Source organism: Stegostoma tigrinum, chromosome 25, assembly GCF_030684315.1.
Source record: "Stegostoma tigrinum isolate sSteTig4 chromosome 25, sSteTig4.hap1, whole genome shotgun sequence".
NCBI lineage: Eukaryota > Metazoa > Chordata > Chondrichthyes > Orectolobiformes > Stegostomatidae > Stegostoma > Stegostoma tigrinum.
The window spans coordinates 35,598,030-35,613,210 of record NC_081378.1 but is presented as its reverse complement, the minus strand read 5'-3'; the positions used below and the strand labels follow the sequence as shown (position 1 = coordinate 35,613,210).

At 39.5% G+C, this 15,181-nt stretch overlaps 1 protein-coding gene across 3 annotated transcripts in view; it reads right to left on the bottom strand.

Moving 5' to 3' along the window:
- bltp3b (bridge-like lipid transfer protein family member 3B) overlaps positions 1-15,181 on the bottom strand; it is a 120,614-nt gene that overhangs the window by 30,091 nt on the left and 75,342 nt on the right. For 2 of the 3 annotated variants that reach the window (XM_059654636.1, XM_059654637.1), the window contains one exon: positions 8,129-8,304. In XM_059654636.1, coding sequence (XP_059510619.1) covers positions 8,129-8,304 — 176 coding nt within the window. Of the gene's footprint in view, positions 1-2,140; positions 2,355-8,128; positions 8,305-15,181 lie in introns of those variants that run through there. The other variant, XM_059654638.1, reaches the window with a different exon arrangement.

Here is a 15,181-nt window from a genome sequence, read left to right as displayed (position 1 = left end):
AAATTTATAATGAGGAACAGGACAATGGCAGAAAAGCTAAATGATTACTGTGTGTCTGTTTCACTGACGACTATACTAGAAATCTCCCACAGTAGAGATCCAAGTCACGAGGGAGATTGAGGAGTTGAAGGAAATTAGCATTCACAGGAAGATTGCACCAGACATAATAAATTGGCTGATAAATCCCCAGAAGCTGATGGTGCTCATCCTAGATATTGAAGGAGGTGGTTATAGAGGTAGTCAATATAATAATGATCAGCTTCCAAAATTCTAGATTCTGGAACATTTCCTGAGGACTAAAAGGCAGAAAATGTACCCCGGTATTTAAGATGGGACCAGGAAATGAAACTACAGAACTGTCAACCTTAGATCAGTCACAAGAAAAATCGAGAATCTATTGCAAAGGATGGAACAATTGGGTACCCGATTGATTATAATCTGATTGGGCATTGTCAGCATAGATTTGTGAATGGGAAATTGTGTTTGATAAAATTGTTGAGTAATTCTTTTTTTAAGACATTACCAATAAATTTGGTAAAGGAGAGCCAATGGTGACACCAAGATCTTCAGAGGGATCTTGATGAAGTCAAAGAGGTTAAAAAGAGTAAAACATATGGAATAGGAGGTAATGTACTGGCACGGATTAATGGATGGCTAGCTGACAATAAACAGAGAATATGAATAAAGAGGTCATTCTTGTAATGGCAGGCTATGAAATTGGGTTCCTGCAAGGATCAGTACTTGGGCCCCTGTTGTTCACAAGTACAAAGATGAGGACCAAGTATAATATTTACATATTTGCAGATGATAAAAAGCTAAGTGGGAATATGTGTTCTGAGGATGATGTAGGACTACATCAGGAGAATTTGTCAGGCTTGATAAAGGGCTTACAGAATATAACAGAAAATTGCAGAGGGTGAGTATGGACTCGATGGGCTGAATTGCCTGCTTTCACACTGTATGGATTCTATAATTCTATGATAAATTGGTGGGACAAAGTTAAATTGGTCTTAATCCTTTTGATAAAACCTGTTTTTTAGTTCACATTAAGTACTATTCATGTTTTAGTCATGTTAGCTGACCAATATATTGACTCTCAGCCAAGCAATGCCTTGATTTCAAACTATACTTAGCAAATTGTCCATAATCTTGTGCCTCTCTATCACTATGTCTTGCTTGTGGAACAGAATCTAATATTTAAGCTTTCTCCATCTTTGGATTCTTGAGTGCTCCTGATTTTAATCATTTCACTATTGGTTGTTTAGCTCTAAAGACCTGGAATACCCTGAATATCTCATTTTACTCCTTTAAGACACTCTTCAAAACCTACCACTGACTCGACTTACAGTGTTCTGATCAATATATCATTTGGTTAGGTTTAATACTTTGTTTTACAATGTTCTCTTGAAGCACACTGGGAAATTTTGTTATTCAGAGGCACTATATAAGATGTGGTTGATCCCTTCTAACTTGCTGCTCCCACATTGCCTACTGCCCTTCCCAACTTAATGTCAATTGTAACGGTGGAGAGATGACGCACTATTCCTTCATCCAAGTCATTGGTACATTTAGTGCAAAGAGGAGGTCTCAGTACAGTTTATTAGTAAGTAATGACAGCTAAGTGGGCAAAATTTACCCAGTCTGCATAAAACAAGTACCAAGAGAAAATTAATAAGCTAAAAGCAAATAGGTCATCAAAGCCTAAATTAGCAACATGACCTGAAACAGTAGTGTTAAAGCCTCATTTTACATTTCGTAGTGACACGCAGATTACACAAGACAGCACTAAGTCATACAGCAGAACACCATTGCATGAATGATTCCCTTTTGTGTTTATAATACTACTAATCAATATTGTGGCAATTAAATGTTGATTCAATCACCTGGAAGATTCTGATCTAACTGTCCATCTTTGAACAAAGAGGTCATCAACCAGTTTAAGTAGGTTAGGATGTCTTCTATCTAAGCAGATGCCTCTTGCAATGCAATGGATACTGCCAATGCTTCTTACTAGAAGGTCGGAGAATCAGCAAGGGAGCAGTAAGGGAAGTGTAACATTTTCTTGATAAACTCATGCCTTGTCAACTATCTATAGGATCAAGTCAACTAGAGGAAATGCATGCAGGAAAAGACAACATCCAATAAACAGCCTCTGTCCTCAAGCAGAAACATGGAAGCTGATGGCTGTTCAGTTAAGGTAAGTAGGTCTACCTGCAGATGCCTTCAAGTCCAGAAAATCTGCTAATCTTCCATTTGAACTGTGAAATAATCTGCCCTTTGTGTACCATAGCTACATTTTTCATCGAAAATGTAATTTCCTGACCCATACACCAGTGTACTAGATAGGATGAATCCTGAAAAAGGGAGTGGGAACAAGTTACTTTTCCATAATTTTTTTTAAGTGTCAGACCACTGCAATGTTCTTAAAAAATATCATTTGCCACATACCAACACATGGTAATACATTAAGTAGCTTCACTACTCTTCATAACAAATTAATGTCATGCAGGGAAACAGCTCTGTCATTTATTTCTCCAGACCATTAATTCCCCACAATGGTGGCAAACCTCAGATATATGGCTCCAGTGAACTGGTAAATGAACTAATCTGTATAACAATATGGACGGAAGCACGCATGCTCAGATATTCTATCCAACAACAAATGGGAACTTCATGAAATTGCTGGACTTGGAGTACTTGCTGAAACGTTATTCATTCAACCCAAGAAACCTTTAATGGTATTCCAATCCTGCAACCTGGAAGGATGCATCTCTGAAAATAATACAACCAGTTGTAGTAAAATCAGCCTGAATAGTTCTGCTTTTGATTTCAGTTTACAATCAAGTATTACTGAATAAAATCCCTCTACCTTGAGTCTGGAAATACATAGAAATTAAAAAGATTATTCAGGATGAAGTCTATAATTCCCAACAATCAGGTTTCTCTCTTAGTTAAAAATAAATTTTCTGTGATACAAAGTTCAGATCATGAGGCCTTAAGCTATGATGGAAGGTGTGAGATTTTTAAAATATTTAAAAATAATATTTGTAGGAGTTTGGATTTCCAACCAACAGCATATTGGTAGCTACTTCTGTGAAGTTTTAAAAAAATAACTAGGTGAGTTAAGTCTTTCTGAAATGATGACCCAAATCAATATGCAGAGAGCAGGGAATGTGTGAAGTGTTATTTTGTGGTCTGTTTGTGATTGATTGTAAATTTTTCGAGGCCACGAGCTTGCTTTTGGTTTCAGGTAATCAAGAACTTATTTGGCTTAGGATACAAAAGAGAATGGAGATATGCTTATGTCTCAGTGAATGAGCATCACATTAAAATTGAGTCAAAAAAGCGTTCTTTCAAGCCAGGTTTCATTCCGGGATATGACTTCTCCAGTTGTAAAATCAGCAGGGATCATAAAATACTAATCTCAATTTTTGATAATTTCTTCTTCACTGAAGTAATTTGGAAATTGATTCTTTTCAATGTCTCTGAAGGAGTGATTTGGCATTGGCTTGATGTCTCAGACAACAAACACTCCTATTAAAAGATAAACAGGTCAATTTTGGAATGCTGCAGCTCAGGCCCGCTGCAAATGGAGACAAATCTCACGCAAACTCAACTGTCACGAAGGCAAAGAGACCCCGCTTACTTTAAGAGTTGTCAAGAGTTTCCAGAGACCTCCAACCCATGCAGCAAACAAAATGTAGGATAACCTACTGTTATATGCATATATACTTTGAATTTAATTTAATGGCATAAGAATAAAAAGTAAAACAAATATTGTAGTAACAGATTGGTTATAGATTTGTACAGTAACTAGAAATAGTGAAAGAATTAAAGCTGTTCGTTCCCAGGATAGTTTAGAGTTCCATAATAAAGTTTAATGTTTAGCCACAATTAAGCTAACTGCTGAGATTCTTTTGAAAAGCTGGGTGAAAATTGCAGGATGACATTTGTGTCCGTTAGCAATTTTCTGATATGGCATTGTGAAATGCAATAGCCAATACAGCCTTGAGATTAGGTGGTGAGACAGTGAATTCAGTATCACTAGTTACCTCTTGAATGATGAGCAGATTAGCGACCTTGATGTCTGCAGGCTCTCATATTCAGTAGTGTTTATCATAACACTTGTCATGATAGAATGAACCAACCAGGACAGTGTACATGACTAGAGGCACATAATGACCAAGCTATTATTTAATTCTATGTATATCTACTGCTTAGATGCACTGCATGTGTCAATGGCCGCAACGAAAGGAGTAAATTGCAAACCATGTTTGGTTGGCGTATTTGAGTTGAGTTACAAAAGTTTTATTGAGAAGTCACCTAGCAAATTTTTGAACAAAAGAAATTCAGAGAGATAGCCCAGCAGGTCTGGCAGCATCTGTAAAGGAAGAAAACGGTTAACATTTCAGGTTCGGTGACCTTTCCTCAGAACAGATTTTGAAGAACTGTCAGTGGACCCGAAATGTTAACTATTTTTTCCTTCACAGATGCTGCCAGACCAGCTGAGCTTTTCCAGCTACAGTGTTTTTATTCCTGATGTACAGCATCAGCAGTTCTTTCAGTTTTTACATCAGAGAGATAGTTCTTTGCCTTGTGACAACATAGGAAAAAGGTAACAAATTACATAGGTAATTGGTCTGTCACTGCAGTCAGAGCCAGTAAGACTTAAACAGCTAAGTTATGAAAGCTCATGAATAGGTACAGTATGGAATGTTGTATGATGTTTTATTTGTTCTTCAAGAGGATTCTGTAGTTCCTCAAATCAAGGTGACATTCACTTACATCTGTTACTTAGTACATTGTCTTGCTGTTGACAAAATTATGCAAATTAATGATTTATGTCTAGCATCATTTTATTGTGTGTTTGAGACCAACGTCTGAAGAAATGGAGGGTTACAATTCAAGGCAACTGCAAAAGATTCAACACTTAATTCAGAACCCATATTTTGCATTGCACTATTGCAGAATTAAATACTTGGCTATATCACAGCATTGCTATAGTGGTCCACCTTGGCAATGATTAAGATTATTTTACAGAATATTCAAGACAAATCTGAAAATTGTAACATTAACCTTCCAAGTATGCTCACTGAATGAAGGCGGTAACCTTCTCTGATGCCCAGAGAATTAGTACTCCCATAGAGTCATACAGCATGGACACAGTTGGACTTCAGTCCAACAAGTCCATGCCAACCATAATCCTGAACTAAACTAATTCCACTTGCCTGCACTTGGCCCATATCCCTGAAAACATTTCTCATTCATATACTTATCCAAATATCTTTTTAACGTTGCAACTGTACCACATCCACCACTACTTCTGGTTCATTTCACACATGAACCATTTGTAGAAAGTTGCTTCTCATGTCTTTTTTAATCTTTCTCCTCTCACCTTAAAAATATGCCCCTCGTCTTGAAATCCCCCTCACAAAACCATAAATTCCTACCAATACAGATAGAAGAAGAATGCATTGAAAGCCTGCAGCTTTCTGCAAAACCCAAGGTGTAGACTGCTCCATTTACAACATCGTGGTAAGCCTGTCAATCAATGATATCAAATGATTTAGACAAAATAACTCCAGGTCATTGCAGTCCTTTGATTGAAAAATCTTGCCTCATCTGCTTTGTGGAATTGCCATTTAAATTCATTACATCTTGCTAATATTATTGAGCATTCAATGCTTTTGGATGTTCAAATCTAGTGGTTTGGGGTCCATTTCTTGCTTTTCTTTTCATTTATATATTAACTTCCCTTTGCAGGAGAAATATTTTCTTGACCTCCATTGCCCAGTACAGACAATTTCTGAAGAAGCTTCAAATCAAACAGATTGTCAAGCTTAACTAATAATGTTCATCTAATACAGTGTACTCTTGGAGTGAAACTGGAAGTTTTTTCACAAAATTTCCATCAACCAGTATGGCCAGGAATCAACCCATGTGCAAGAGAGGAGAACATGCCCCCATCTACATCACCAGAACTGAGGTTGAGAAGGTGGAGAGCATCAAGTTCCCTGGAGTAACGATAACAGAGGCAATGGCCTGGTGGTATTATCACTGGACTGTTAATCCAGAGGCCAGAATAACATTCTGGGGACCTGGGTTCAAATCCAGCCATGACAGATGGTGGAATGTGAATTCAATAAAATATTTGGAATTAAGAATCTAATAGTTACCATGAATCCACTGTCGATTAGGAAAAACCCATCTGGTTCACTAATACCCTTTTGGAAAGGAAACTGCCATCCTTACCTGGTCTGGCCTACACATGACTCCAGACCCACAGCAATGTGGTTGACTCTGAACTGCCCCCTAAGCAATTAAGGATGGACAATAAATGCTGCCTATCCAGCGACATCCTCATCCTGTTAATGAACACAGAACTTGTCCTGGACTTTCCATGTAAATGCAACAGTTGATGAGGCACAACAATGCCTCTTCTTCCTCGGGTGGCTCAGGAAATTCAGCATGTCCAGAAGGTTTCTCATCAACTTCTACAGATGCACCATTGAAAGCATACTGGCTGGGTGCATAAGGGCCTGTTACGGCAACTGCCCTAGCCAGGACTGTAAGAAACTAAGAAGGTTGCGTGCACAACTCAGAACATCACAGAAGCCAACCTTCCCTCTATGGGCTTTTATTTACACAGCTCACTGCCATAGAAAGGCTGCCATCATCAAAGACCCATGGCACCCTGGTAAGGACCTCCTACAATCTCTTTAGTCAGGCAGAAGATGCAGAAGCCTGAACACACGCACAAGCAGGCTCAGAAAAAGCTTCTTTCTGGCTGTTATCAGACTGCTGAATGGACTCTAGCCTCAAATAATGTAGACTGCAATTTACCCTGTATGCCTCCAAGTCTTTTTGATCTGTATATCATTTGCTCGCTGTGATCGGTTTGTACCACTCGTAAAAAAGATTTTCACTGTATTTTGGTACCTGTGACAAAATTATCAATTAATCAATAAATATTCACAGGGTTTAAAAAATGCTGGAGTAAGAGATTACTTGTAACCACTTTAATGCAACATCAAAATAACTTTTTCATTTCCATGGCAGAAGTCCATAAGTTGGCCTATATGACTTTAGTACATGGAATAAAAATGAACTGCGAAAGGCCTTTAATTATCAACATGTTAATCTGTACTTTGTGTTAACAATGTGAGGAGGTCATATAAATATTTGAAAGTGCAAACTGCATGATAACTCATTATTGCAAATGAAATGTAGGTTGTATTTATGAAATTAACTGTGTATCACTTTAAAAGGTTATGTATAAACATTAATATTATAGTTGATTAGTTTCAATGGCACAACTATCAAACTGTTTCTCACAGCCTTCCATTCTGATGTTATCCTGAAATAAGGGAAACAGTTCATGTGATATGATGCAATGTAATGTAACAAAACAAATCGTGGGATTTGCAACAATTAAACAGTTATAGTTTCCTAATACTAAAACAACCAAACACTAAACTAATGTTTAGGCAAAAATATTAAACTTAGACACATCAGAATGAGTTTGAATCAGGATTATTCAAACACAATAAGGTTCAGTAGGGTCTAGATTAATTGATTGGATTACACTTGTACGATATGAAGCATCAAACCCTTACTTAGGAGTTATGGCTAAATTCATTCATTTTCATCAGCTGTTTATACCAGTATTAAAATATTCAGTTAAGTATTCCCACAGAAACTGGCAAAGTAAAATCTTTTATTTGTGGTTGATCAGAAACAGTTGATTAAGTTTGTGTACTATTAATAGAAGCTTCCTTGCATATCAGGATTACTTTATGAGAAATGGTATAAACTATGAATAAGCGCCTGTCAAATTAATCTATAAAGTCAAATCTGCAAGAGAAGTTGCTGAGGCAGCATACATATGAAAATATATTTAACTAATAAATCAACACTTAAATTTTCATAGTATGCATACAGTGTGCACCATTTCATGCATTACCATGCATTGCATTAATCTCAAGTTTTATGACAGTTAAGTAAGTTAAGAATATCAAGTTTGTGAAGCAGTTGCTGGTTCTATTTTAACATCTACCTTACAAAGCATTAGTCCACAATTACAAATTAAACATAGCAGAAAAGGTGTGAATAATGAAATATAACTTACCCCTTTCCAATAAAAGGAAGCTTTCATTTGCATCACTTTCTAAGAACTGTTCCTCCAGTAGACTGCTGTCAATTGATAAAGTGTCCAGCGAAATCTGAGATGGGCTTCTCCTCACATTTTTATGCACTACAGGGTAGTTAGTAAAAGAGGGCTGTGCACGATCCTTTAGTTTCCCACTAATTTGTGTGTAAAAATTCAAAGTAGATCATTTAGATGCTGGTTTACAAAGGTCACTGTTGTAAAAGTGTATTAACATAGCATTCTTTTCACAAGAAAACTTGCAACACAATTCATTAAAATAATTGCTGCAATAGAAATCAAAAAATTTAGAAATGTGTTTGTTATCTTGCCTCCTCCTGTTGAGGCTCCCATGCCAAATTCTGTTCCCCAAGTCAAAAGGCCAAGCAAGGAAACCCACGTGACAACTCTTGAACTGACAGCCAGTATTGAATTACTATGATTGAATTACTAAGACCTGTGCAAAAGCTGCTGGATTTGGACATGGGAAGTGTCTGATCTCCACTTTGCACCTCCCAGTCAGCAAGATTAAGTGTTGTCACACCAAAAGCAAAAGGTTCGTAAGGAGGATGGGGCACAGACTGCAGATTAATGTTCGTTTCCCTGCCTTGGTGAACGCCTTCCTCACCACGTGACATAAAATTCAATACCCGCCAGACTAAAACTATATGCACGTTAATCTGCTCAAACCAAAGATCCATGTGGAAATTTGTCTGGCATACCATACTGCAGCAAACAACTGTTACTATTTCTTGTCAAGTATTGCAGATAATTTCTAATTATGCTAGGCTAACAAATATATAATACAGCCTGTGCATCACAAACAATCAGCATGAGAAAATAATCATCTTCAGTCTTAAAAGGTGATGGCATGACAAGTGCAGAGGTGTTCCAAAAACGTCCCAACCTAATCTTTAGTGTTTTATTTAATCACAAACAAGTCTGTTTTGTTTCTGAGGATGCTATTCAGTCATTAACATGTTTCCACTTGAAGTATCTTCAGTAAAGGTGGTGCAACACCATGTAAAAGACTGACAAAATATTACTGCGGCAATAAAATATGACTACATAAATTACAATGTGCATGAGCTCATTGGCCAACATATTTAGAGTAGCCAAAGTTGATCCAGGCTACTCTTGTGATCTCCCAGTACCGAGTTGAAGGATTCAAGAGCATATTTTGGGAGCTAGTCCACTGGTCACACATTGCACCGTGAAACGGTACACATTGCTGCATAGAACAGAAAAATCAATAATTTTTAAAACAAGTATGAAGAAGGTGGGACTCAAGAAGCACATTAAACATTTGAATCAGCAAAGAAAATACCACTCATTGAAATCCAAAGTGACCAGTGTACAAATGTAAAAATGATTCACAACTAAATGACATGCTGATTCTATGGCTTTAACAATCATAACCTAATATTCACCTAAAATTAAAAAAGTGTGGAAACTTCTGGTCTCAGTGATATAAGATTACCATCTGCAAAGCATGTAAGCAAGAATTTGAGAAGTCATCTGTCAGAAATACTGAGAGATGTTCTCAAATACCAATTATATACCGAAGGAAATAACAAAGTGTGGGGCTGGGTGAACACAGCAGGCCAAGCACTATCTGAGGAGCACAAAAGCTGATGTTTTGGGCTGAGACCCTTCATCAGAAAAAGGGGGATGGGGAGAGGGTTCTGAAATAAATAGGGAGAGAGGGGGAGGCGGATCGAAGGTGGATAGAGGAAAAGATAGGTGGAGAGGAAACAGGCAAGTTAAAGGGGCGGGGATGGAGCCTGCAGACGTGAGTACAGGTGTGGAGGTAGGGTGGGGATAGGTCAGTCCAGGGAGGACAGACGGGTCAAGGGGGCGGAATGATGTTAGGAGGTAGGGAATAGGGGTGTGGCTTGAGGTGGGAGGAGGGGATAGTTGAGAGGAAGAACAGGTTGGGGAGTCAGGACGAGCTGGGCTGGTTTTGGGATGCAGTGGGTGGAGGGGAGATTTTGAAATCCACATTGATGCCATTGGGCTGCAGGGTTCCCAAGCGGAATATGAGTTGCTGTTCCTGCAACCTTTGGGTGGCATCGTTGTGGCACTGCAGGAGGTCCAGTATGGACATGTCGTCTAAGGAATGGGAGGGGGAGTTGAAATGGCTCCCGACTGGAGGTGCAGTTGTTTGTTGCGAACCGAGTGTAGGTGTTCCGTAAAGTGGTCCCCAAGCCTCTGCTTGGTTTCCCCAATGTAGAGGATGCCACAATGGGTACAGTGGATGCAGGATACCACATTGGCAGATGTGCAGGTGAACATCTGCTTGTTGTGGAAAGTCATCTTGGGGCCTGGGATGGAGGCGAGGGAGGTGGTGTGGGGACAAGTGTAGCACTTCCTTGGGTTGCAAGGGAAAGTGCCGGGTGTGGTGGGGTGGGATGGGAGTGTGGAGCGGACAAGGGAGTCCCGGAGAGAGTGGTCTCTCCGGAAGGCAGACAAGGGTGGGGGTGAGAAAATCTCTTCGGTGGCGGGGTCGGATTGTAGGTGGCAGAAGTGTCGGAGGATGATGCGTTGTATCCGGAGGCTGGGGGGGGTGGTACGTGAGGATGGGGGGATTCTCTTTTGGTAGTTATTGCTGGGATGGGGTGTGAGGGATGAGTTGTGGGAAATATGGGAGACACAGTTGAGGGCGTTTTCAACCACTGCGGGGGGGTGTTGCGGTCCTTGAAGAACAAGGACATCTGGGACGTATGGGAGTGGAATGCCTCATCCTGGGAACAGATGCAGCAGAGGTGAAGGAATTGGGAATAGGTGATGGAATTTTTGCAGGCAGGTGGGTGGGAGGTGGTGTATTCCAGGTAGCTGTGGGAGTCGATGGGCTTGAAGTGGATATCGGGCTTGGGGACCGCTTTGCAGAACACCTATGCTTGGTTCGCAACAAACAACTGCACCTCCCAGTCGTGAACCATTTCAACTCCCCCTCCCATTCCTGAGACGACATGTCTATCCTGGGCCTCCTGCAGTGCCACAACGATGCTACCCAAAGATTGCAGGAACAGCAACTCATATTCCGCTTGGGAACCCTGCAGCCCAATGGTATCAATGTAGATTTCACAAGTTTCAAAATCTCCCCCCCACCCACTGCATCCCAAAACCAGCCCAGCTTGTCCTGACTCCCCAACCTGTTCTTCCTCTCAACTATCCCCTCCTCCCACCTCAAGCTGCACCCCCATCTCCTACCTACTAACCTCATCCCGCTGCCTTGACCTGTCCGTCCTCCCTGGACTGACCTATCCCCTCCCTACCTCCCAATCTATACTCACCTCTACAGGCTCTATCCCCGCCCCTTTAACTTGCCTGTCTCCTCTCCACCTATCTTCTCCTCTATTAACCTTCGATCCACCTCCCGCTCTCTCCCTATTTATTTCAGAACCCTCTCTCCATCCCCCTTTTCTGATGAATCATCTAGGCCCGAAACATCAGCTTTTGGGATCCTAAGATGCTGCTTGGCCTGCTGTGTTCATCCAGCCCCACACTTTGTTATCTCGGATTCTCCAGCATCTGCAGTTCCCATTATCTATGACTGAAGGATTTGGGTCTGCTGTCCTTGTCAATGTTAAATACAAAGATTGGGGGCCCTAACTACTGCTCACATCTGGAAACGCTTGCGAAACCCACAGAACAAGATGCTACTCTGGAATTCTTCATCTACCGACTGAATCAAAATAACAAATGGCAAAGTTATCCGCCCTACTTCCAGCAATCTTGTTGTCCTCAGGATTTCGGTGGGACAGAACACAGAACTGGCAGGCGTGTGGAAGCGAAATCCTCCTACGCTTCTGGTGAGTTAGTCACAGACTTAAACCATCAGCTTATATATTAGTTTAAAAAACATTTCTCTCATTTTCAGCAACTACTGCTTCACCTTATTTTAGTAGCCTATATTCTCAATCTCATTACCATCGACTAAAAAATATACAATTTTCGTTTCATACAGAAGTCAATCTCCTATAAAGACATTGAGGGAATATCAAGATCAACAAAGAGGGGTAGGGCTTATACAATTAATGGTAGGGCCTTGCGTAGTATTGTAGAGCAGAGGGACCAAGGTTTTTTTTAAAATTATTCATTCACAGGATGAGGGCGTTGCTGGACAGACAACATTTATTGCCCATCCCTGATTGCCCAGAGGGCAGCTAATAGTCAACCACATTGTTGTGGGTCTGGAGTCACATGTAAGGATGGCAGTTTCCTTCCCTAAAGGATATGAGTGAACCAGATGGGTTTTTCCGACAATCGTTCAGGTACATAATTCATCACATATAGACAGGGTGGTTAAAAAGGCATTTAAGGCTTGCCTTCATTGCTCAGTCCTTTGAATAAAGGAGTTGGGAAGTCATGTTGAAATTGTACCGGACACTGGCGAGGCCTCTTCTGTAATACTGTGTCCAATTCTAGTCGACCAGTTACAGGAAGGATATTTTCAAACTGGAGAGGTTTCAGAGGCGATTTACCAGGATGTTGCTGGGTATAAAGATTTGAGTTATAAAGAAATGTTGGATAGGTTGGGACTTTTTTCACTGGACTACAGGAGGTTGACAGGTGACCTCATAGAAGTTTATAAAATCATGAGGGGTAGAGATAGGATTAATGCTAGTTGTCTTTTCCCTAGGATGGGGAATTTTAAGATCGGGGGCACATCTTTTAAGGTGAGAGGAGGGCTATTTAAAAAAGACATGAGGGGTATCTTTTAAAAAAAAAGAGGGGATTCACACGTGGAACGAACTTCCTGAGGAAGTGGTGGATGTGGGTACAATTACAAAATTTAAAAGATGTTTGGATAGGCACATGAATAGGAAAGGTTTGGAGGGATATGGGCCAAGAGCAGGCAGGGGGACTAACTTAATTTGGGATTATGTTCGGCATGGAACAGTTGGACCAAAGTGTCTATTACCATGTTGTACATGTCTACAACTCTATAACAGATGTACCCAGATATAGGAATAATAGATTATCAATATGTCTGCCATATACATCATCTGAATTTACTCCAACAGCTCCTGGGCAGTCTAAAATAATCCTTTGGAATTAATCTTCTACTTAAAAATGGTAGATTTTGTTTTAGTATTATCTTTCATCTTATCCATCAGCTTTGCCTCATCTTCCTTTTGAGGCATTTGATCACTTACTTTCCTTCTACTGCTTTTTATAATTCACTTAATTCACAATAATTTACTTGTTAAACTGCCAACCTTTTGCTTAGTGGGCATCTTAAGCAGGACAGATAGAGGAACCATAATGTATTTGAATTTCAAAAAGACATTCCTTAAAGTGCCATATAAAAGGTTATTGTACATGATAAAAGCTCATGTTGTTAAGTGTGACATATTAACATGGATAGAGAACAAGATGACAAAGAGGATCTGACAGTCAACTTGCCAAACTGTAATTAGTGGAGCCAAAAGGATCAGTGCTGGGGATTCAACTATTTATGACCTACATTAATGACTTGAAAGAAGGAATAGACTGTGTCGAAGGCACATTTGTCAAGGGAAGAAAATAAGTCCTGACCAATAAACAGAGTCTGTGCAGGGATTTAGTTGGGTTGAACAGGCAAAAAAATTGGCTGATGGAATACAATGTAGAAAAACATGAAACAGTCCACTCTGCCAGCAAGAGAAAAGCACAATATTATTTAAATGGAGAGACCCTGCAGAATACTATGGTTCAGAAGGACCTGGGTGCACTCGTACATGAATCACAAAAAGTTAGTTAAAAGGCAAAGGCAATCAGAACAATGGCCTTAATTGCAAGGAAGACGGAGTGCACAAGTAGACAATTTTGCAACCAGCTTTAGAAAGCATTGACGAAATTGCAGCAAATACTGTGTACAGTTTTGATCTTATTCAGATGGATAGACATCCATGGAAAATGTTCAGAGAACTTACACTGGGTTGATTCTGGGAATGAAGGCCTTGCATTCTGAGGAGAAGTTGAGACTATAATCATCGGAGTTTAGAAGAGTGAAGAGGTGGAACATGGAAGATACATATCTGGTGAAGGCTGTATCAGTTATTATACTTATGACCGAATTGGACATGGGTGCAGGAAATTGGATGGTAAGCTATAATCAGATCAGCATTTATTAAACGGTGGAGCAACCACTTGTCTTGCCACACTCTCATTTCTTACAATCTCATGCATTTCAACTTCTTGTGAATCTATTTATTCACAAGTCTAGTTTCTCAGTATCAGTTTCTTTGCTTATTCAATTGATTTGCCCTTATCCTTTAATACTTGAAAATTTCCTATTGTTGATCTATCATCTTTGCTAACTTTTTTGCAATATTTATCCTGCCTATTTCTGACACATTGTTACCAGGCATACTTCATGTGAAAATGCATCAATTATGTTGCATATGAGAGCAATCTGGAAAAGTTAAGTGTTCTGCACAAAGAGGCCACTAGGCCATGCTAATAAGATAACAAGGTGTGGAGTTGGATGAATACAGCAGGCAAGCAGCAGCATAGAAGCAGGAAAGCTGACGTTTCGGGCCTTGAACCTTCTTCAGAAACGGGCCATGCTAATTTATAACTTTTGAAACATGACTTTTACAACAAGCTGTATATAAGACAAACCGGTAATTGGCATAAAGATATTGGAAAATATCTATAGGCTACAACAGTGTTACTGATACTCATCAAAATGGAATGCATACCAAACATTAAAGAAGGTATGTTTTATGATTTAGCAATGTAGCTAGTTTATATTTTGTCAGCAATTAAACTTCAGATTTTAAAAATATTTTGTCGAGTGTATTTTGTTTTTATATAATGCACTTACGTCAATACAGAAGAAGAATCTGGCAGATTACTTGTTGACTCTCTGCTTTAAAGAAGTATTCCAATGTCTAACGCCATTAAACAATGTCTTACGACATGAATATAGCAACAGCACAAGTAAGTACTTAAGAAATAAAAATACCAACTACAGATTACGACAAAATGAAATTAATACTAACCCATAATAGAACTGCTGTATGGTCATGCATTATCCTAAAT